The following is a 24580-nucleotide window of genomic DNA, read 5'->3' as shown; positions in this document are numbered from 1 at the left end:
ATCCCTGCATTACAGAAGAGGCCCAGAGAAGCAAGCCGATTTGCCACAGGTCACTTGAGTACTTCATGTTAGAGGCTATCCCCCAGGGGTCCCACTGATCCATCAGAGCCCTCCTTTGTGCCCACTGTAGGGTCCCATGCAGGATTCTGGCCCTGCCTTCAACAAGTCTGCTCACATCTCCCTGTGACCAGTGTTTGGAATTTAAACACAACTGTGATCATGCCTCCTCCTCCAGAAGAGAGGTACCCAAGTGCAGAAATGGCAGTTAGGAGGGTGGGAAAGGGAAACCTTAGCGGGAAGACATGAAGGAATGAAGAAGGGTGTTTGAGAGCGAACAGAGGGCAGAGACTGGCCAAGGACGGAAGGAGGTATTGTGAGCAGGCTGGCCAGTGCGGGAATCCTGAAAAAGGAGAGACTGGACAAGGATGGGAAATGGCTGGGAAGGAGGTGGTGAGAAGCAGTGTGCTGTTCATTGAGGTCAGTGGTCTTAGGTTATACTGACTAAAGAGGTGGTTTAGATCCTGACCTGAGTGTCAAGGTCTGGGGCTTGAGGCCCTGCCTCTACCTCCAACTCCGTGAGAACTCAGCAGGTCACCTCACCTCTTTGTGTTTCAGCTTCTGGGTTCATTGTGTCATCCCCCCAAATCCTTTTCTGCTCTAATCTATTATACAGCTCTATGGAATTTCTAAGTGCTTTGACATCATTTGTGATTACATGCAAAATCAGCAGAATACCAACCACAGAAATCAGTTGTTGAGATTTCTGTGAAGAGTTAAGGAAACAGCACAACAGGAGGTACTGAGGGGTTATGAAAGGAAGAGGGAAGAGGTCTGTGTTCTAATCATGGGTCCACCACTGTTTTACTCTGTGTGATCACTAAGGTATGTGTACATAATTTCAAAAACATATGCTTTAAAAAAAAAGATTTATTTATTTATTTGAGGGGGGGAGCACTAGCAGGGGGAGGAGGGGCAAAAGGAGGAGAAGGAGAAAGGGGAAGGCGAGCAGAGGCAGAGGGAGAAGCAGACACCTCGCTGAACAGGGAGCCCAACGTGGGGTTTGATCCCCGGACCCTGGTTCTCAAGGCTGGCTACCATCAGAATAACCTCTAGGGGTAAGGCCTGAGTTTTAGATAGTTCTAAAAGCCCTCCAGCTGACTTCCATGTGCAGCCTGAATTGAGAACCACTGGCTAATAAGGGCTAGGGATTTTGCTGGGTGAATATGATTTTTCTAAGTAGGAGAGTAGAAACTGCTTATAAGAAAGTCTTTTTCTTTTTCTTTTCCTAATACTTCAATCTCCTCTCTACCTTTCTGGAAGATAGAAAGAAGATAATATTATAGTGTTTGAATAAAAAGGCCAAAAATGGGAGGCCAAAAACTATGAGTAAAAACAAAGTAGTTTTACAAAGTAGCTATCTAAGAACACCCATTACGTCTTGCACTTTAAAAAGCACACAATTGGGGTGCCTGGGTGGCTCAGTGAGTTAAAGCCTCTGCCTTCAGCTCAGGTTATGATCCCAGGGTCCTGGGATCAAGTCTCTCATCCAGCTCTCTGCTCAGCAGGGAGCCTGCTTCCTCCTCTCTCTCTCTCTGCCTTTCTGTCTGCCTACTTGTGATCTCCATCTGTCAAATAAATAAATAATTTTTTTAAAAAAGTGCACAATTTTGCGTCTTCCAGCCATCTTAAAATTCAAGAAGGTGTAAAGACATAATAGAATGGCACAACCCAGACCCTGAAGTCTTCGCTCCCCTTTGTGAAAACAGGCTTACCTGGCACAGGCTATGATTCGCTTATAATCCGAGTCACCATAGCCTCTGTAGCTGGATGCTAGCACACAGGACAAACAAGCAAACAAAATGACGGTAAACCATTTTTAGCTGTTTTGCACCCGTTAGAACAGAATAATTAGTGAAAAGGTCTCTGAACACAGTTAAAAATGATTTATCACTTGGAAATTGACACTTCTGGTTATTTTAATGGAAATTCATGGCTACTGACAATATTAATAATTATAACAGTTCTTTGCTCTCAAAGAACTTATAATTTAAGGAAGGAGTTATTTAAGGTAGCATGTTTGGAGAAGGTTGTAGGGAGAAAGAGCTGATGCCTGGATTCACTGGTTGCTAGAAATCCCCTATCCCTTGTAGGGATAGGTCTTTGAGCCACACATCAAAGTTCTCAGGGCAGAAGAAAGCACACCCTCTGATCCTGGGGCCATGGTTAGAGAAGGACTAGAGGGAGCAAAAGGACTTGCTTTTGAAATGGAGGGGAGAACCAACCCGCCAGAAGAGGGAGATGAAGACCACAGGAAGGAAAAAAGGGAGGGGCACAAAATTACAGTGTAAATCATGCTGTTTTACCTTCCATGTCTTGGATTTCAATTTTCAAATGAAAGCTGCAAATTTCATCAGAGGTGCCAGTTTTTTGAACCACAGTTGTTACCTGCATCGGGATGAGTGAGCAAGAATATTCTATTTATAACGGGACAGTGGGAAGGCATTATGGCAGTACTGTTTTCCTGCAGATGGGATGCTTGAAGTATCATTTCCACAATCCAGTGCAAATTGGGTGCAGTGAAGACTCATTTCACAATAGCCGGACTTTCAGCAAACCCCACAATTTGAAACATGGCTGACTAGCCCAAGTAGGGAAAAAAAAAATGATATCTAGCCTGGCAGAATCTTGCCAAATCTCATGCAGTCAAATCTGAGCACCTGACTGTACAGAAAAGTTCCTAAGCCTCTCACCTTTGAACCTGTACAATAAGTTTTATGCATAACACTACAAGGCTAGGAAGTGTGGTTTTCTCCCAGCTCCCACACCACCCACGGTAAACAACAAATTATAGGTGTGCATAGGACAGGGGTGCTACCCGAGGTAGGTATGTTGAGAGCAACTAGAAGTGACAGAAAAGTGGATAACCACCTCCCTACCAACCCAACCATGCAATCTTATAAAGTCTTTGAAGGGATAAATGTGGAAAAGATAAGAGCGTAATTAAAATCATCAGTAGAATATCAAATTATGCTTAGAATATGTAGTTGATCTTATTTCAGCCATTTGGCAGTACAAGTTTTCTAAGTTGTCTACACAAGTGCACACAGTCTATGGCTAAAATAAAAGAAACTTAAGCCCTTATATATACACATCCATCTTAAATGAAGCTAGATAAACAAGGTGTGACTATGCTACAAATCACAGAAAACATGGATACATACGTGTATGTGTCCACACACATGCACCATATGTACCTTTACGTCTAGAACCATAAAATTATGTATCTATATGTATAATTATATATATAATTTCCACAAATACAAAGACTATATGCATACAAGGATTAACATAACCATTTGCAAAAAGCAATTGTGAGTACAGCTACCAAGATAGCAAAAAGAATTAAATAAATGAATCCTACTTTAGTCATGGTTACCCAAGCCTGGATTTCTGTAACTTTGTGGCAAAGTCCCTAACTTTCTTTTATGCTACTTGGTCCAAGCAGACACATCACTGTGCATGAAACTGACTCTCAGTGAAATACTTACATGCACTGTGGCCAGCCCATTGCCATATCCAGTACTGACTACGAGGTCATCATTGAGAGACACCTGAAAAGGGGATGAGAAACCATGCTTTCTTTTCTTATTCAATGATGAGGGAGGACAGGACAATGAAAAGAGTTCATGGACACCTGCCAGGTTCCTCTCTCAGAGCTTTTGTGAGATTAAATGGATAAGACAGTGAAAATCCTGTGCACACAGACACAAAAAGTGCTGGAAATTCCCCTTTCCCTTTTACATGTAAATATGATGTCTGAGATCTCCTGAGTAAGCCAGTGATACCAACATATCAGAAGTTATTTTTAGTTACACCTTCACTTATATATGGTTATGATAAAACTGGCTCTTCATCTCTTTGTAAATGCCTTTCAGTGCCTCATGATGGCTGCCTCCTCCACTTCCCACCGGTCTCTGTTTAACAAAAGACTTGGCACTCCACCCAGACCCCTAGCACCTCACTTAAGCCTGCCAAATCCTTAGGTGCTGATGGTCTTCTTCCCATCTTTCTAGAAGGAGAGTGAAGGAACGAACTGGATTAAGGAATTCTCTTCTTTAAAGGAACTCAATTATATAAATGCCCCTTGATTTGTGGAAAGCATGAGGGAGATCATTTTGTGCAAGAGGCCCAAAGGGCTGGTTCTTTGCTCTCACTAAATCTGTAGCCTGCCATTCCCTTACTTAGCACACTGGTGCAAAAGGGATTTGGTGTCCATGAAAAGTCATCAGCCCTTTTTCTAAATTTTAGTAAATGTACATAAAAAGGCCAACTTCCTTATTTCCCTGATGGAATATAGTATCATTTATCGAAAAGCCAGCATATCAAGATGCTACATGAGGAATGAGTTCTATGAACCTAAGTGACATATAAGTTTGGGAAATGAACACTGTTGCCCTGCCCTTGTCCCCATGCACCTCCGTTGCCCATTCTTACCCAGAGTCACCACATTTAGTCACATATGTATTAAAGATGGGGTATCATCTATGAAAGAACTTGTTTAACTTCATTTAAGGTACAGTTTCCCACACTTTCTTGAGTGTGGGAAACTTTTTTAGGTAACATGTTTCAGGAAATGCTGGCATAGAGAATTCCAAACTTGGTATTACTAGCCTGGGTTTCTATAAAGATAATATCATCATGGGCTGAGGTTTAAATTATTTAAAAATAGCAAGGGGCCCCTTACAGAATTACCCCTGCAGAGAAGAATTAATTCCAGCCAAGTTCAGTGGGTCTACCGTGCTGTTCAGGTCAAGATCTCCTCATGAGAGCTTAGACCACTGGCTCAGAATGTCAGTCTCTGGTGAACTCTACAGGTTCCCAGAGAAAGAAGACACATTACCAACCCAGGGGCCTGCAGAAGCCCAAGCACAAAGTACAGACAAAGTGCATACACACATGTCCCTTGACTGGCGGGAACTGGGACAGATTGAAGAATGCTTGCTGCTGCCAGCACCTTGTGCCAGATCCTATGGATTTTCAAAGGAGTTTGGAAGCAGATTGCTATTTGAAGTCTATGGATTTTTTAATTAAATATTTTATTTATTTATTTGAGAGAGAGAGAGAGAATGAGAGAGAGTGACCATGAGAGGGAGAAGGTCAGAGGAAGAAGCAGACGCCCTGCTGAGCAAGGAGCCTGATGCGGGACTTGATCCTGGGACTCTAGGATCATGACCTGAGCTGAAGGCAGATACTTAACCTACTGGGCCACCCAGGTACCCTGAAGTCTATGGACATCTAAGTATTGGAATATGTCTATATCTCTATCTATATATCTATACCTATCTTTTTTTTTTGACTATGGGCCATTAGTTTGTAATTTTTGCATTAAATTTTATTTCTCATGCCTATTCACTTTTTCCAAACATAGATTTGTAGAGGATACAGATAGTCAAAAACTATTTCCAATTATTCACATATTTAAATATGACTTAAAAACATCTAAAATGTAGTAATTAGAAAAATGTGTGTTAGCAGCTGTTTACTGGCAGCTACTCTAACTAATGCAGACACTAGTTTTTCTAATGTGTTCTTTTGAGGGGGAAATTTTCATAGGCCATCAATGTTTTCATAAAATAAAATCTAGGGGAGCCTGGTTGGCTCAGTTGGTTAAGTGTCTGGCTTTTTTTTTTTTTTTTAGATTTTATTTATTTATTTGATGGAGAGAGATCACAAGGAGGTAGAGAGGCAGGCGGAGGTGGGGACGGAAGCAGGCTCTCCGCTGAGCAGTGAGCTGATGCGGGGCTTGATCCCAGGACCCTGAGATCATGACCTGAGCCGAAGGCAGAGGCTTAACCCACTGAGCCACCCAGGCGCCCCAAGTGTTCAACTTTTGATCTCAGCCTAGGTTTTGATCTCAGGGTTGTGAATTCAAGCCCCATGTTGGGCTCCGCACTGGGCATGGAGCCCACTTAAAAAAAAAAAATCCAGCAGGGTACCTGGGGTAAGTTGTCGGAGGACCTAAAGGCCAGTTCCAGCTATGCCACAGTTTGCATGTGTCACAGGGCCAGCTGGAACCATTGGTGGATGCTCGGATGTGTTTTCTCTCCCTCTATCATTGTCCCTTTTGTATACTGTTCTCTCTGTTTGGAATGTTATTCCCTTTTCTTCACCTGGCTAAGTCGTTCTGATTCTTCCAGATTTATCCTGCACCCCTGGATGCATTTGACAAATCCCTACCTCTCACCTTGGGTCAGGAGGCCCTGCTCTGTCCTTCCGTGTCCCTGTCAAGGCTCTTATTTTTCACTGTCTGTTAAAATAACTGTCTCCCTGAGCACACAGTTTCTTCATATACTTTGCCTTTGACTCCCCAGTGCCCAGGACATAGCAGGTATCAGTGACTTTTTTAGTAGTAAATAGATATATTTGTAAAATAAGAGTGGAACACATGATTTCAAAGGCCCCATCCAGTTACGAAATATTATCAAAAGTCCTTCATTTACCTCTATTGGCCTTCCAAGGAAACTGTTCTCTTTCATCTTATAATGGTGGATGTCACCTTTATGCTTATAAGAAAGGTTGATATCCATGTCCAAGCGAAGTTGTTTAATCATGAGTGAATATTCTGTCAGGCCCTCGATGGCATTGATTGTATCCTATCAACAATTAGCAAGGCACAAAAATAGGTTTAGCTCATTTACATATCCCCTGTGTTTACAAATACCCTTTCTTGGGAGACGGTGGGGGTATGTTAAGCTGTGCGGAAACTCCAGCTGACTGAGTGGAATTGGTGAAGGGCCCCCAGGTGGAGGTAAGAGGAAGGTCTCTCCCTCCAGGGTAAGGATGCTGCTGTTGGCAGGGAAAGGAAGGAAGTGTGGCCTCAGGTCCAGGCTCTCCATGCATCCCGAGTGCGTGACCTCAGGCAGGTCACTCTTTGCAGAATGCCTCCATTTTATCTTTTAAGTCTCACCTTAAATAAATCCACAGGGAGGCCAGAAATGAGCTCTCCCTCCCCATAATTCTGTTTTAATTTTCTCTTTCTGCCCACTGTAATGTGGAGGCAAGTCTTTCTTGGCATCCATTACATTTTAGTAGGTACACATTGTAGCTATTGAACAAGTATTTGTTGAAGGAATAAAAGAATGAACTTTACTTTTCTAGGTCTCATCTTCCTCGTCTATAAAGTTGGGAAATGTGACTAGCTCAGAGATGTCAAATACGTGGCTACCCTGTCTGCTTGTATTGATGTTGCGCTCACCAATGGGACACTCTTCCTTGCTAAGCTTACACCTGTCTTTAAGATGAAAACCCATTTGCCTCCCCAGATTAGATAATGATTAAAGTAATCCTGAAGGACCCCTCTAACTCTAAATTTTGTAATACACAAACATATAAAACACATTCTGTCATCATCCAAACATCCAAGGAACAGAAAAGATGCCAGTATTTGAGCTAAACTTTGAATGCAGATGCATGTTCTTCAACTACTTAATAGCTCTAACATAGAAAATACATACATAAATGAGTTTACATTGGTAAATAAATTATAACAATCAGTATCTCTCTCACTTTTTATTTATGTTGGGGGGAGGGAATATCAGTACATTTGTCCACATGGTCATTATACAGGATGTGATGGATGTTGATAGCCTTGTTAGCCCTTCATGATCATTAAGAATCGTAAAGATTGTATGGGATTTAGAATTAGGAGATGTGAGTTTTGATTTTGGCTTTGCCCCTAACTCCATGAATGAACCTCCTAGGGATGACTTTCTTCCCTAAGAAGGCTATCAGGGCATATAATCTCTAAGGGCCCTCTGGTTCTAGTGACTGATTCATATCTAAGGTATGCTCATTTGGTGGACAAAAGCATGGAGGTCAGAATGGGTGTGGAACATATAATAGGTGAGATGTGGGTGGCAGGACAAATGTCTCCAGGAGGATAAAACAAGATAAAGAAATGTTACCTGGGTTGAATAAAAGCCACCTCCATACCTCTGCTCTTCAGATAGCCATTTGATGATCGGGTTAACGTAATTTATATCTTTCAAGCTCAGAAAGGTGAGCAAAGCATAGGCAGTGGTTTCTACCATATGTGCTGTACCAGAGTTAGGTGCAGATCTATCTTGTTGAAGATCATCTTTCCAAAAACGATAAACGACTGGCTCACCTGAATATCAGCAAATCACATTCATTAGTATAATTAAAAATGCGAATTTGACATTAATTCTAGCAGGTTTCTAGAAGTTTCTTCTGGTAGTGGCCTTCTGAGTTCTGGAAATTTCTTACTCATTTGTAGGAAGAACTTCCTCAAAGAGACCAATACAAAATAAGTTCTCTTAATACAGTGCTGTTTGTCTTGACTTGAAAGTGTCATCGTGGAGAGCCCACGTGTACTTGGGAAGAACAGTGTCGTGAAGTGAGAAGTGCAATAAACTGGTAACTAGTACGCCTAGGTTCTACTCTCTACCCTTCTAGGAACTGACCATGTCAATTTGGACAGATTCTTTTAGTCCTGTGGGACTAATTTTCTAATACCTAAAGTGTATATGGTACTTTTTTCCTCGCAGCGAAACTCAGGTGAGATACCAAATGTAACTCTTAGTCCACCAGAAAGCACCATCCACAGAGCAAGGCTTACTGTTGTTATTGACACTATGAGGTAAATTGGAAACTTTTCTCCCTGATTGGAAAAAAAAATTCTGTGTCCTAGAAATTATGAGATCATGACCAAAGCCTTAATTCAGTCTTTTATGATCTCTTCCCAATGTAAAGCACTAAAGATAATTTCATATATGCAATTCTTTTCATAAACTAGGTTCTAAATTATATTTGTTATTGCTCTAGTAATTTAGACTTGTCACTTTACATCCTTTAAAAATATATTATCTCTAAAAAAACAATAAGGCATATTTGGAAATCATCTTTGAAGGTTAGTCAAGATTTTGATGTATCAGTTTATAATTCACAATTATGTTATTTGCATGACTTTGGACAATGTTTCCCCTCCTTCTCAAAAACTCAGATTTGTTGTAGTTAGAATGAAAATTTTGGTTTTTGAAGATGCTTTCAGCGCAAACATTATTTGAATTATTAAGACCTCTTCTTAAATTCTATGATTTTATGATCCCTATCTTCTAAGACCTAAGATATTCTTTTGCATTATTTTAAAAGCACTGTACAAGTGGTTTTGAGGTTCAGTCATTTTTCTTTTTATTTTATTTTATCTTTTTAAGATTCAGTCATTTTTAAATTATGACAAAAATCAAATCTTGTACCTAGTAGTACACTTCATGTTACATGTATCAAGCTTTTAGAAAACCTCAGCCAGGAGAGGGCTCAGAAGTGTCCAACTATGCCTGTGCTGCGATAGGAGCACTGGCCAGCGATCACTGTTAGCCTGTTTCTATCTCTTTACTCCTGACCCATAGGAAGTGGTACCTTTATTTTTCAAAATGAAATACACATATAGCCAACTCAATACAGGATAAGCCAGAGTGGAAAGTGCAATAAACTGGCAATGAGCACACATCTCTCTGCTAAAAGTCCTCCAGTGCCTTCTTTTTTTACTTGAAGTGGAAGTTAAAGGTTGGGCTTCCACTGGGCCCCACAGCACCTGGATGTGAATGAGACATAGGCACCCCTTGGTCTGAGCAGAAGCAGACCCAACCCAGCGTGCCTGGCTAGGGGAATTCACAAGCTGAATTTCAGCCTCCGTTCACTGGCCTGGTTGGGAGCCATGCACATTGTACAGCGGTCTTGTGGAGCTCCTGTGATCCCTTCCAAGGCCGTCTATGATCCTCCCTCACTCCCTCCCCCTTTCCTTCCCTGGTGTCCCCGTCATCTCACTCCTCTCCAGCAACACTGGCCTCCTTGCCATTCTTGGAGCTCCAGGCGCCCTCCTGCCTCAGGCATATTCACATGCTGCTTCTCCAGCAGGAACATCATTCGGATAGCCCCAGCTTGCTTTCTTACCTCCATCAGGTCTCAACTCAAGTACTAGCTTCTCAGGGAGGTTTAAATTACAACCTTCTCCCTCCCCTGCTTCACTTTTCTTCATATCAGTCATCACTAACCTATTCACTTTTTGAAATATTTTACTTACCATGTTTGTCTGTCTCTCCATAACTGGAATGTAAGTTCCATGAGGATCTGGACTTTTTTTTTCTTTTGGTCTGTTGCTTTATCCCTAGAACCTAGAACAGTGTCTGGTATATAGGAGGTGCTCAATGCATATGCTGAATGAGTGAATAACAGCACTTAACTATATTGTATTATGATGATTTGTTCCTTTAGGACAGAGATGGTGTCTTATTCAACTTTGCAAACCCTAACCTCCTTCCCAGAACTAGCAGACTCTATATGCTTAGTAAACACTTGTCAAATAAACGTACGAAACAAGTCATACCTTTAACAAAAGCCTTCCTCTTCAGGGCTGCAACAATTGGTTGAAACCGTGGGTGACTTTTGTCTCCCAGGGAAAGAGCATAAGCAGAAATGGCCAGTGTAAAGGTGCTCTGGGCTGAGAGGGCATTTTCAAGCAGAAAGGAATCAGCTTTAGTGAGAGCCGTGTTGATTTTCTGGAAACAAGAGCAAAAGATATCTAGGTTTGTCAAGCCTCAACCTGTCAACTGATGAGAACTACCCCCAGGTGGCACCATCCCCAGGCAGGCAAGATGAAGGGTAGAGTGAGAAATGACTTAATGGAAGTGGATGGTATCTCCCTGAAGCCAATCTCTCTAGGAGAAGTAGCAGAGTACAATCTCAGAGGGAAAATGTGCTTTTCTAAACTGGGTCCAGTTTTTGCCCCTCAGTTCTCATCTCTGTTGAGATTTTTCCCTTTAGTTTCTCCTTCCCATATCAGATGTAGTCTCTGGGAAGAAGAAGCAGAGCACAGACACAGCTTTCCTCATGTCCCTGCCTTGGCATAGCTGGGACAGACTCATATTTTCAAAAGGAATTTTAGTAAATAAAAGCATAAAAAGAAGGAAAAGAACCAAGCTGCCAGAATGCTTTTTGAGCCTAAGAATTTCTGGGGAAATTGTCTCTATTACTTTATCTTGAGACAACTGAAGTATTTATTTTGGATACGTGCATGAGGACAAAATCCACTTGCCCAGCTCTTCTCCAGCTCCACTGTTTCTCGCTCAGGTACCACTAGGTGTCGACTGGCCCTCTAGGGCCCTGGGAACTTGTCCCTTGTTGATTATTTTGTCTTATTAAGTTTAAATAACAATTATCTTGAAACAAACTAAAAACATTATTTTGTTTTGGGGATGAAGTCCTGCAAACCACCTTTGGGTTCCTCCATGTCTGTTCTGTAGGCTCGTTTGAAGGACATTGTCTAATTTGCTTCTGATTTGCAGGCAGGTGTGTTTGACCTCATGGCAGGGACTGTCTCTTCCCAGATCAGAGAAACATCTCTGCTACCCCTTGGAGTCCTCCACGTTGACTCACTCAGGTGAATCTTCTCCTCTTCCCCTCAGCTTCTAAGCAAATGAAATGGCACACCCCAAAGAAACAAATATACTATCGTGTGGTCTTGGTAGTTCCATGATATAAAACGCCTCCACTGTAGGATAACAGTCATATGTATGTTGTAATATTACCAGAGACACTGGAAGGAAGCTAGGGATACCACGTCATTTTCTCCTTAGCACAAGTTCTTGGTTCTACTGTCCACTCCATAATTTAGTAGCCAGTGATACTGGACAATTAAAGCCACCTTACCCACAGGTCTTAGTTTTTGCAACTGTCAACAAGTAGGTTGGGCCAGAGGGTCTCTAATACCTATCATAATTCTTCAATCTTTTGATTTTGGAGCTAACTTTATTTTCAAGGCGGCCCCTCCCACTAAATGGTATAGAAACACTTGATTATCTATCAGTGTTAGAGGAAGGAAACTCTTACTTACCATTGTGGGGCATATATCAAAAGCCTTTCTAAATCCAATCACTGTAAAGGCTGTAAGATATAAGGCATTCTCTTGGGCTTCAATAGGCAAGGTACCCTAAAAATAAGCAATGTTTTAAATGGAGAGTGAAACGGTGTCCTTAAAATGAAACGACCTGGTTCTAAGCTCCCCTTCTCCCTTCATGCATTCCAGCTGGACTGCTTGCCATTTCTCAGGAAGATCCGGATCTTCCTCACTTGCATACCTTCACATGCCTTTCTCTCCCTCCCCTTCCCACTGAAGTTCCACTTCATACCTCTTCACCACAAATTTCTCCCCCTCCTTCAAAACCTGTTAAAAAACAACTCCCTCTCTGAAGCACTATTCAGACTTTGTTCTCCCATATTATTTCCTCTTAGAGCAGTCACATTCCAATGCAATGTTTATACGATCTTCCAAAGTGTCCTCTATTTAACTCTCCAGATTTATTTCATGCCACTCACCCCCTCGCTCTTTTGGCCCCAGTTATTTGCATGAACCACCCTCTCTCTTCACTTCAAAATGCCAGGCACACTGTTTGCATTGCTTGGAACACTCTTCCTGCCTTCCTCCTACCTAGCTCCCAGGATCCTGGCCAACTCATTTTTTCCAGTTCTCCCATATGAGATTGGAGCCGTTGCTTTCAACGAAACTGTATTTCCCTTTTCCTAACATATATGAAACACTTGAAATTACTTACTGACATCTGACTTCTCTGCTAGATCATAAGCCCTATGGCCTCACTGATCACAATTGTTTTGTTCACTCTTGTGTCTCTACCATCTAGCACTTAGTACACATTCAGTAAGTATTTCTTGTATATGTAAAGGAACACACACAGTTATATGTAGATTAGAGTTGCTAGTAGATATAACCTACTTTTCCCTACCAGTGTGTGAGCTTTGTGGCCGTCTATCCTTCCCACACTTTCTCCCTGATTGTGTTCTAAATAGACCCTTGCATGTATTAGGTGCTCAGTGAATGGTCGTTCAATAAATATAGACAGATGGGTGGTTGGATACCTGGGCATCTTTAGAAAAAATTTAATGTAGTATTTTATTCTTCAGGTAGCACCTGGATGATGTCAGTTGCCCTCTGTTTCTTGTGGGAGTCCTAGTCTGCTATTGGTGCAACAGAAGGACAGGAGTTTCCTGTTACCCATTTATGCCTGATATCATGCCAGAAGGGGGTTAGATTAGGGCAGGCAAAAACAAAAACAAAAACAAAAACCCAAAACAAAACAAAACAAAAATGAAACAAAACAAACAAAACCAATCAACCAAACTAAAAACACCGTTGAATTTTAAAGAAACATTCTAAGGAGTAGAAGGGAGTAAAAGATACTGTACTGGTATCTTGGAGAGATACTATAATTACTTTGTAATTCAAGTTTATAAGTAGTTTCTAACATCATACAATACTTTGTTGCACAGATTAATAAACCTGACCCTAATCCCTCTTACTAACAGGATATAAATAGGGTCCCATCTTTCATGACAACACCTTGCAGCCCTGATATGTAAGAAAGCTCTGAGTTTTAAGTATGGAGTCTATACCAAGGGTATGTAGACAGGTGAGTACATTTTATCTGTTCTAAGATCTCTAGTACTTACACCCTGTGGACCACCAGTGCCTGTGACATATGAGATGTCAAAGGCATCTCTCATCTGACCTGTACTGAATTGTGTGAAGAGGATTGCAAGAAGAACTTTCATATTCTTTGCCTGTACACAACAGGACTTTCTTAAAGGCATATATATTTTTTCCCTTCTTCAAGCTTCTAAAATAGGATGAGAACAAAACTCAGACTTGTAAATAAAACTGTTGCTAATCTCTATATTTGGTTTCCTTACCTGTAATTTTATTGGCTGATAATCAGAATTTTCCTTGAAAGATCCATTTTCTAGTTGAGCATTCTCCACCAGCCACAATAAACCATTACAAATTGAATTCTGATTCTGATTTACGTATTTACTTATTTGTCCAAGTACTCTTAAAACAAAAGCTGTTAACCTTAAAGACAAAATCAAAAAACTAATATTTAGATGTTCAATCCCTTTGGCTTTCAACTTATGTGTGTTTTAGTTAAAATGATATTTATTCTTTAAAAGAAAATAGCATTTTAAATCATACAATTCTAAAATATGTTGTCACCATTTTACAAGGGAAGAGAAGATTTTAGGAAGATCTCCAAAAACGTTCAGTCAACAAATGTGAACAATACATCTTTTGTGATTTCAACATTGCTAACCAGCACACAAACTAAAAAATTGATGCCTGATGATTAAAAACAAAATTACTCTAAAGTTAAAGACAATAGTGGTGAAGCAAATCGTTTTGAATCAGGGCACTGACGTATGAACACGAGCCCTAGAAGAGAAAGATCTTAAAATTCTAGATTGTACAATGTGTACAAGCTGGTTAATCTGAAGTCTTGTCTGAGGCCTGAATTTCCTTCCCCAACATTCACAGGAGTGTTTACCCCATTTCCTCTTGAGCCACGCCATTGACGCAGAACTCACTACCTCACAAGGAAGCTTTAACTATCATGATTACTGAGGTTTTCTTGTTTTTGTTTTTTGCTTTTTGAAGCAATTTCAGTTGCTACTAATATCTCTTAAAGAATGTATCTAATTCATAACCCCGCAATACCTCTTTATCTCACCCCCACTCTTCTGCTCCCATTCCCTCACTCTCTGAGCACCCACAGCCACCTGCCCTTCAGCCCTTCCCTTCTGAGACCACTTGACTTTCCCTCTCACTTAAAATGTTTTATTTTCGTTTTTCTTTCTAAAATGACTAAAATGAACAATATATTGGGCCACCTGGGTGGCTCAGTCAGTTAAGTGTTTGACTTCGGCTCAGGTCATGATCCCAGGGTCCAGGGATTAAGCCCCACATGGGGCTCCCTGCTCAGCAGAAGACCTGTTTCTCCCTTTCTCTCTGGCCCTCCCCCCTGCTTGTGCTCGCTCATACTCTCTCACAAATAAATGAATAAAATCTTTAAAAATAAAATAAAATGAATGATGTATTATATTTTGTATTCCTCAAAAAATATTTTGAAGGTATTCAGATACTGGCCATTTTATTCTGTGTGTGTTTCTCTCAAGGAACTTGTGGAGTTCAGTCTAGGACAGTACCCAAATATTTCTGCATTTTTGGCTGAACAACATCCACTCAGTCTTGCCGAGAACTCTCGAGAGGCCCCAGATATTTACTGAAAGGCTACTGCATCTTCTTGGGGAGAGGGGCATTTCATCCTCTAAGCATTTAGTTCCCAGCTGTTGCTGTGCTGGTTTCTAAGCCCTAACCCTTGCAACCTGGAGGGTATCCTCTAGAAGGCATGCTCTAGAGGTATACATGTCTTTTAAAACATGCCGCCCGCATATGGTTAGACCCTCTTCTAAGGTAAGGACTTGATAACTGGTTGGATATAGAGCCAAAAGGAAAGGGATGATTCAAACTTGTATAGAGTATTGCCGCCCACAGATTAAGGAAACCAAAACAAAAAACTGAATTTGGCATGGATTATGTTGGAAGGGCCTTTGGCTCTCAGATCCCTAGAAATGTGGATTTGGAGCTTAGGTAAGAAGTTAGGCCTCGAAACATTGATTAGGGAATCATCTGTGTAGAAATTATGGAAATCATGGGCAAAGATGAGATTGCACAAGGAAAATTATGGAAATCATGGGCAAAGATGAGATTGCACAAGGAGAGATTACAGAAAATAAGAGGTGAAGGATGAAATCCGAGAGACTCTCAATAGTTACAGGGCATAATCTAAAAGTCAGTTATTCCAGATTGTAAAATCCTTAAAAGTGTTTCATATAGTAGAATTTATAAAGCACTTGGAACACTATATTTTCATTACATACTTTTGTCAGTGCATGATAATATTTTTTTCTGAAAATCGATTGCAATGTGTACTTTCAGTTAATTCAGACAGTCTTGCCTTCAAGTCATCAGAAATAAGGAAGATATTATGCTTCACTGATAAGGACTTACTGAGCACCTGCTACATGTCAGATGTGTACCAGACACTTGGAATTCTTGAGACTGCCCACGTGGAGCTTACATTCTAGTGGCAAGACAGGTAACAGGTGAGAAAAGAAAGAATGTTAATGATAAATTTTAAGGAGAAAGGGAAAGTTGAGGAGCAGGATACGAAATGTTGGGATGGGAATGGAATGCAACTTTGATAGAATGATTAGTAGAGGCCTCATTGAGAAGGCAAGTTTTGGTAAAGACCTGAGGGAGGTAAGGGAACTAGACACTGATACCTGAAGAACATTTCTGACAGAGGTAACAGTGGTTGCAAAGACGCTGAAGTGGAATGCCTCATATGTTCAAGGAACATCGAAGAGGCCAGTAGGGCTTGAATGGAAGGAAAGAGAATAGTAGGGGATGTAGTTGGAGAGGTGAGATGAAGCTACACCATGTAGGGCCTTGGGGTTTACAGTAAGTTTGGTTTATTTACCCTGGGTAAGATGGGAAGCTCCCAAATGGTTCTGAGTGATGTGATCTAACTTATGTTTTAACAGGGTCACTCCAGTTGCTATGTTCAGTATAGATAAAGAGGGGAAAGGCGGAAGAAAAAAGAGCAGAGGAGGCTAGTACAATAGTCCAGGTAAGAAATGGGAGTGACTTGGACCAGGACAGCATGGTGGGGTTTGTAGGGAGTAGTCAAGCTTCGGATACATTTTGAAGGTACAACCAGAAGTATTTGCTGGATCTGACGTGACTGGCAAGAGAAAAAAGGCAATGAAGGAGAACTACACTTCCAGCCTGAGCAAATGGATAAATGGAATTTCCATTAAGATTCTCTAGTTAATTAATCAACTATTTTATGAAAATGCAAATCAAAACCTTCTACTCACCAGGTGCTAGCACTTCCACCCTTCCACATGCTGTAAGAGTAGTCAGAATTTCTGTAGGACATGATGCTCACCAATCCTAAGAGGCACCAGAAAAAGAACATAGTGCTTCACTGACCTTCATTTCTTTCTTTTTTTTTTTTAATTTCTCAGATAATGCAAACTTTTTAATATTTACATGTTTTTACTTCTACACAAAGAGTGTTTATTAGCTCCTGGAATGGTAAACTTCCTTTGGTGTTGGGCAGCAAGCACGTGCTCTGCGGCTAGTGTTAAACTTCTCGAAAGAAGTATCTGAATCATGAATCGTTTGAATTGGGAATTATCAAGGAGAACATTCTGAGCTCATTCAAGAAGGAAGGAAGTGCTCTGTAGGGGTTGGAATGCAGGTGTCTTGTCTCTCATCCAGGCATTTTGTTAAGTTAAGCCAAATGCTACAGAAAATAGTATTTATTTATATAGTTGTGTCTATCTCACAATTTTCTTTTTACAAAAATGCTTTTATGATTATGCTCTGTGTAATTCATAAAACCTTAAATATTAGTTTAATTACACCATTAGTTTAAAAGTCACAACATTTTTATGTACAATATGTAAAATAGATTTTTTTTTTTTACCTTCTTTAAGTTTTCTCTCCAGGTTCCATCTTTTAACTAATGAATTAGTAGGAAAAATGTCCCAATTGTTCCCTGCTTCCAGGTAGTGAAAAACATAGAATACAGGGACAACACTCATCAGTTCTGCTTCTGCATTCCCCTTGGGGAGGTGGGTAAGAATATTAATGCCTTCCTGACTCAGAACAGCAGATATGACCTCACCTATAAGTAGTCCTGTAACAAATAAACAAACAAATCAAGGTAAAGGCACAATCCGTTTCTAACAACTTCTGAGTAATGATATATTTTAAATAGAGAGAAGAGCAACTATCCCTGTTCTTACCTTTTTTTTTTTGAGAGAGAAAGAGAAAACGAGAGCAAGCAGTGGGGCAGCGGGGGGGTGGGGAAGAGATAGAGGGTGAGGAAGAGAGAAAGTCTTAAGCAGGTTCCATGCCCAGTGCAGAGCCCGACTCAGGGCTCGATCTCACAACACTGAGATCATGACCTGAGCTGAAATCAGGAGTCGGACACTTAATTGACTGAGCCACCCAGGCGCCCCCTTGTTCTTTTCTTTTTATCTAGGCAGTTGAATTAACTTCTTAGCTGGGGAGAGACAGAAAAGATCTAGTGAGGAATATGGATTTAAAAGAAACACCAAGAACAGGTTTAAAAATGCCCCTGGAATATGGTGCTAAGATGGTATAACGTAGCAGGCAGATTACCGCATAGATATGGCATAGATATGGCAAATTTGCTCTCGTCCAACCTGACAGCTTTAGACATTGTAAACTCTATGAATCAATTGCTCCCACAAAGCAAAGCAAAACGCCTGGGCTGTGAGTGTTCTGTGAGTGCTGTGGGGACTCTGTCCAAAAGCCACCGTGTGATACTAGGCAAACAAATTTTCACATATCCAACACCAGGATTGCACATGATTTAAAAAGTCTCTCACAGTACTAACATTCTGAGCCCAGGGCTTTATCTGAGATAAAGTTAGTCAGGACATTCTATTGTTTGGATGACATATGACTGAATTATAAAGGTTAGAGACCAGAGGAAACTCACTGAAGCTGCCACTTCTGCAAATGTACCTGAGGGGAAAGAACCACTCGGGGACTGATATTTCAGCAGAGCAGCACAACTCTGGTGGCGCCATTTATAGGTCACAAAGCCCTCTCTGGAGCAAGAGTGGTTGGAAATGGAAATGGAAAGTTTGAGAGAAATCTTTGGGTCAGTGATAACCCCCACCCTTCATCATGGGAGACTCTCCATTTAAATTAGGCCAATGGGAGAAAACAGTCAGAAAAGCGGTTGGGGATTTGAAGGTGGTAGAAAGAGCAGGGTTTCCCCAGAGGTGGATTTGTACATGCTTCTGAGTAGAGAAGAGGAGAAACAAAATAATCATGAGGATATTTGTTATTTAAAGCATAAGCTGAAATGAAAAATAAAAATGGCATTTGTCACTTTACCTTTTATACTCACAATCCTTTGGACTTTTGTTTTGGGGACCAAATCTAATGGCACCCTGTATGGGAACTCCTTTCGTCGACTAATGACACCTGAAGTTAAAAAAAAAAATTATTAGAGTTACACAGAATTCTTTTTTAAAAAATTTAAATTCTATTAATTAACACATACTGTATTAGCAGTTTCAGAGGTAGAGGTCAGTGGTTCATCAATCTTATATAACACCCAGTGCCTTCCTTAATATCCATCATCCAGTTACCCCATTCCCCTACCTCCCTCTCCTCCAGGAACACTCAGTTTGTTTCCTATGATTAAGAGTCTCTTATGGGGGGGAAAAAAAGGGTCTCATGGTTTTTCTCCCTCTCTGATTTCATCTTGTTTTATTTCTCCCTCCCTTTCCCTGTGCTCCTCTGTTTCGTTTCTTAAATTCCACAGATGAATGAGATCACATGATAATTGTCTTTCTTTGATTAACTTATTTTGCTTAGCATAGTAAGTTATGGTTCCATCCATGCTGCAAATGGCAGGATTTCATTTTTTTTTTAAAATGGCTGAGCGATATTCCATTGCATATAAATTCAACATCTTCTTTATCCATTCATTAGTCGATGGATATCTGGGCTCTTTCCATAGTTTGGCTATTGTGGACATTGCTGCTATAAATATTAAGGTGCAGGTGCTCCTTCAGATCACTACATTTATATCTTTGGGGTAAAGCCCTAGTAGTGCAATCGCTGGGTGATAGGATAGTTCTGTTTTTAACATCTTGAGGAATCTCCATACTGTTTTCCAGAGTGACTGCACCAACTTGCATTCCTACCAACAGTGTAGGAGGGTTCCCCTTTATTGGCATCCTCACCACAATCTGTCATTTCCTGCCTTGTTAATTTTAGCCATTCTGACTGGTGTGAGGTAGAATCTCATAAGTTTACCCAGAATTCTTGAAGGAATCCCAGTTGCAGGTTATTTATAATATACTAGCTTCCAAAGAATTGTCTTAAAATAAAAGGCCCTTTGGGGCACCTGGCTGGTTCAGTTGTTAAGCGTCTGCCTTCGGCTCAGGTCATGATCCCAGGGTCCTGGAATAGAGCCCTAAGTCAGGCTCCCTGCTCAGGGGGAAGCCTGCTTCTCCCTCTCCCACTCCCCCTGTTTGTGTTCCCTTTCTTGTTTTGCCTCCATCAAATAAAAAAATAAAATCTAAAAAAAATATAAGAAAATAAAAGTCCCTCCTATAATAACTATACTAAAATTTTAAAAGTAAGTTAAAAATAATCAAGGATTTTTATCAAACCCTAGGCCTATATAATCTCCTTAGAGCATTAAATTTAACTGTAAGCTTCCTGGTCATTACAAGATAGGAAATAAATAGGTTATATAAATTTATTCCACCAGAAAAAGGGAGCATGCCGTTTTGTCCAAGAGAGAAAATTATTCTTGGAATTGAAACTTAAAAATAACTAATGTAATTGCTCAGTCAAGGATATTTGAAGATTAGCTCCATTGGGATGCATGCCCTGAAATTATTTCCACTTTCTCTCGATTTAACTTAGACACTTTTTCTCTATGTGCAATAACAGAGTTTTAGCATACTTGTTATCTGAGCATTTTTCTACTTTAATCATTGGTTTATTTCATAAAAATGGTATTTATCATTCTACTGATAGAACACCAAGCACTCTGCTAATCTTCTAAATGCATTGTTATACTGGATCTTATGACAACCCTGTTTGCTAGGTCTATTGTTATTGTTTTTATTTTATAGATGAGAAAACTGAGGTTTAGAAAGCAAATTGCTCCAGACCACAGAGCGGGCAGAGATGAAGCTTGGATCTGATCTCAGAAGTTTTACTGTGGACCAACAGCAGTCACCACAGAGACCCCCACCTCTCATTGTCCTGCCGGGAAAGCTCTGAGGGCAGGAACCATCTCTTATTGAAAGCTGTGGTCCCAGCATTTACCACTGTCCCTGGCACAGGGCAGATGCTAAAAGAAAATAGTGACATTTTGCCACTTAATGGGGCAAGTACATGGCTTTGTGGAAGAGACAGGAATGTTCCTCAGGTAACTTCTTTCTTAATTAAATTTTAATAAATACGGAGGATGCAATTTAAAAAAAAATATTTTATCTATTTATTTGACAGAGAGAGAGAGTCAGCAAGAGAGGGAATACAAACAGAAAGAGTGGGAGAGGGAGAGAAGCAGGCTTCCTGCTGGTCAGGGAGCCTGAAGCGGGGCTTGATCTCAGGACCACAGGATCATAACTGGAAAAGAAGGCAGACGCTTAACCAGGGCCCCCAGGTGCCCCTGAGGATATAATATTAAAATAAAACTCAGTGAAGACATTTAAGAAGTTTGCGGTGTGGTTGAAAGAGCATGGAACTCAGAAGGAGTCCTCTATATGTGACACTGGGCAAGACACTTGACCTTTCTGTGCCTTGATGTGCTCATCAGTTCCATAGAGGTAATAATATTTTCCTCAAAGGATTTTAATAAGGGTGAGAATAATATAGACAAAGATTCTGGAAAACAATACATTGTACTTAATGATAGTTGGTTGTCTGAAATTATCTAAATTTAATGCTCCATTAGTTTTTCTATTGATATCTGCCCTTGGCTATTTCAATTCTTATTAGCAATTCTGCTAGCGGATTGAAAAGGTACAGAAGTGAAAACTAAAACTCACAGAAGTCAATATTACTCTTTGTCAGGAATCATGATAAAAGACTCATCAAGGGATACCTGGGTGGCTCAGTCAGTTAAGCATCTGTCTGCCTTCCGCTCAGGTCATGATCCCAGGGTCCTGGGATGGAGACCTGCATTGGGCTCCCTGCTGAGCAGGGAGCCTGCTTCTCCTGCTGCCTGCCATTCCCCCTGCTTGTGTTTTTTCTTTCTTTATGACAAATAAATAAAATCTTAAAAAAAAAGGCCCATCAAGACATTACATATAAAGATAGATATGAGAGAGATTAAAACATTTAAAAGTCAAATCTGTAAAACCAACAGGGTAAAATATATAATATCTCTGTGAACTAAGAGCAGGAAAAGACTTCTTAAAGATTACCCCCCAAATATATAATAGCTATAAAGTAAAATTATAATGAATTGGCTATATCAGAATAAAGGATTCCTATTCAAAACCCACTTGGGTTCACTATTGCTCAAAAAAGTATACCAGAGGACTGCCTGGGTGGCTCAGTCAGTTAAGGGTCTGACTCTTGATTTCTGCTCAGGTCATGATCTCATGGTCATGAGAGAGAGCCCCACATTCAGTTCAGTGCTCAGCAGGGAGTCTGCTGGAGAGTCTCTCTCCCTCTCCCACTGACCCTTCTTCCTCTTGCTCACACATGCTTGCTCGCTCTCTCTCAAATAATAAAAAATCTTTTTTCAAAAAAAGTACACCAGAGACAAAAATCAATTAGAAATAGACCCCCCCCCAAAAAAAACCCAAAAGGAAAATAGAACAAGGTACGAAAGGTAAGAATAGGAAATTCACAGATGGGAAGACCAAATGGCCAATAAATATTTTGTACTCAGAAGGATCCAAACTAAAACAATGAGACAGCATCCTATGCCTCTCATAAATGGCACATTTTAGAGTAACAATACCCCAGCAATAATACAAGTGCTGGTGAGGATGCAGAGAGATGACAATGTTCACGCGGTGCTGGCAGATGTGTAAATAACACAGTCATTCTGAAGACCAACAGGACAGCAGTAAATAATATTCAACATATGTATGCCCTCTGACCCAGCAGTCACACTCCTGGATATACAGTCTGGATTAATGCTGACAGATCTGTAAAGGGAGATGTATAATGTTCACTGCAGTATTGCTCACAATGGTGGGGAATCTGTCCCTATAGGACAGATAAGTAAAATTGTGGTGGAATATACTCTGAAACACTGTAAGAAGCAGAGTGTATTCCTTTAAAACAGAATGTTGAGTTTAAAAATTTAAGAAATAGAGTAGGATAGAGAATAGGATCTGAGTGGGTGCATTTAAAGGAAGGGAAATGGGATCAGAGGTCAGGAATAAAGGGAGAATGTCCAAAAGGTTACTACATATGTTCCCCTCTAGAATTTTGATGGATTCCTGTCTCACATTGAGGTCTTTCATCCATTTAGAGTTTATTCTTGTGTATGGTGTAAGAGAATGGTTGAGTTTCATTCTTCTGTATATAGCTGTCTAAGTTTCTCAGCACTATTTATTGAAGAGACTGTCTTTTTTCTACTGGATATTTTTTCCACTGGATATTTTTTCCTGACCATAGAGTTGAACGTCCATATCTGGGGACTCTACTCTGTTACATTGATCCATGTGTCTGTTTTTGTGCCAGTACCATGATGTCTTGGTGATCATGCCTTGTAATATATCTTGAAATCAGGCAACATGATGCTCCCAGCTTTGTTTTTCTTTTTCAAAATTTCCTTGATGATTTGGGGTCTTTTCTGGTTCCATACAAATTTTAGGATTGTTTATTCCAGCACTTTGAAAAATGCCATTGGTATTTTGATCGGGACGGTGTTGAAAGTATAGATTGCTCTGGGTGGCATAGACATCCTAACAATGTTTATTCTTCCGATCCATGAGCATGGAATATTTTTCCATCTTTTCATGTCTTCTTCAATTTCCTTCACAAGTGTTCTGTAGTTTCTAGAGTATAGATCCTTTACCTCTTTAGGTTATTACAGGGTAAGGTTTTGGTGCTATTGTAAATGGAATCGATTCTTTAATTTCTCTTTCTACAGTTACATTGTTAGTGTATAAGAAAGCAACTGATTTCTATGGATTGATTTTGTATCCTGCCACATTACTGAATTGCTGTATGATTTCTAGTAATTTGGGGGTGGAGTCTTCTGGGTTTTCCACATAAAGTTTCATGTCACCTGGGAAGAGAGAGAGTTTGACTTCTTTGCCAGTTTGGATACATTTTATTTCTTTTTGTTGTCTGATTGCTGTTGCTAGGATTTCCAGTACTATGTCGAACAACAGCGGTGAGACTGGGCATCCTAACTGTGTTCCTGATCTTAAGGAAAATGCTCTCAGCTTTTCCCCATTGAGAATGATATTTGCTTTTCGAACTCGCTTTTTGAATTTGAGAATGGGCTTTTCATAGATGGTTTTTATGAAATTGAGGAATATTCCCTCTATCCCTATACTCTGAAGAGTTTTAATCAGAAAAAGATGCTGTATTTTGTCAAATGCTTTTTCTGCATCAATTGAGAGGACCATATGGTTCTTCTCTCCCCCCTTATTAGCATGTTCTACCACATTGATGGATTTGCAAATATTGAACCACACTTGCATCCCAGGGGTAATCCCACCCAGTCATGACAGATAATCTTTTTAATATACTGTTGGATCCTAGTAGGGAGAATCTTGTTGAGAATTTTGGCAGCCATATTCATCAGCAATATTGATTTGCAATTCTCCTTTTTGAAGAGGTCTTTGCCTGTTTGGGGATCAAGGTAATGCTGGCCTCATAGAATGAGTTTGGAAGTTTTCCTTTTTTCTATTTTTTGAAGCAGCTTCAGAAGAATAGGTATTATTTCTTCTTTGAATGTTTGGTAGAATTCCCCAGGGAATTCATCAGATCCTGGACTCTTGGTTTTTTTTTTGGGGGGGGGGTTGTTGATCACTGCTTTAATCTCGTTACTGTTTATTGGTCTATTCAAGTAGCCACATGAAAAAATGTTCAACATCATTAGCCATC

General features: G+C 40.3%; 1 protein-coding gene across 2 annotated transcripts in view; it reads right to left on the bottom strand.

Moving 5' to 3' along the window:
* Nucleotides 1-24580, bottom strand: part of C5 (complement C5) — a 105833-nt gene that overhangs the window by 14672 nt on the left and 66581 nt on the right. For both annotated transcript variants that reach the window (XM_032308555.1, XM_032308554.1), the window contains 11 exons: nucleotides 18869-18958; nucleotides 17421-17633; nucleotides 16807-16882; nucleotides 13783-13942; nucleotides 11912-12007; nucleotides 10406-10577; nucleotides 7965-8167; nucleotides 6501-6653; nucleotides 3549-3611; nucleotides 2364-2445; nucleotides 1773-1830 (listed from right to left, as the gene is read on the bottom strand). In XM_032308555.1, coding sequence (XP_032164446.1) covers nucleotides 1773-1830; nucleotides 2364-2445; nucleotides 3549-3611; nucleotides 6501-6653; nucleotides 7965-8167; nucleotides 10406-10577; nucleotides 11912-12007; nucleotides 13783-13942; nucleotides 16807-16882; nucleotides 17421-17633; nucleotides 18869-18958 — 1366 coding nt within the window. The remainder of the gene's footprint in view (nucleotides 1-1772; nucleotides 1831-2363; nucleotides 2446-3548; nucleotides 3612-6500; nucleotides 6654-7964; nucleotides 8168-10405; nucleotides 10578-11911; nucleotides 12008-13782; nucleotides 13943-16806; nucleotides 16883-17420; nucleotides 17634-18868; nucleotides 18959-24580) is intronic.

The sequence above is a fragment of the Mustela erminea genome, chromosome 12, assembly GCF_009829155.1.
Source record: "Mustela erminea isolate mMusErm1 chromosome 12, mMusErm1.Pri, whole genome shotgun sequence".
Classification (NCBI taxonomy): Eukaryota; Metazoa; Chordata; class Mammalia; order Carnivora; family Mustelidae; genus Mustela; species Mustela erminea.
Note: the sequence above shows the minus strand (reverse complement) of the source record. Positions and strands in the feature narration are given on the sequence as shown.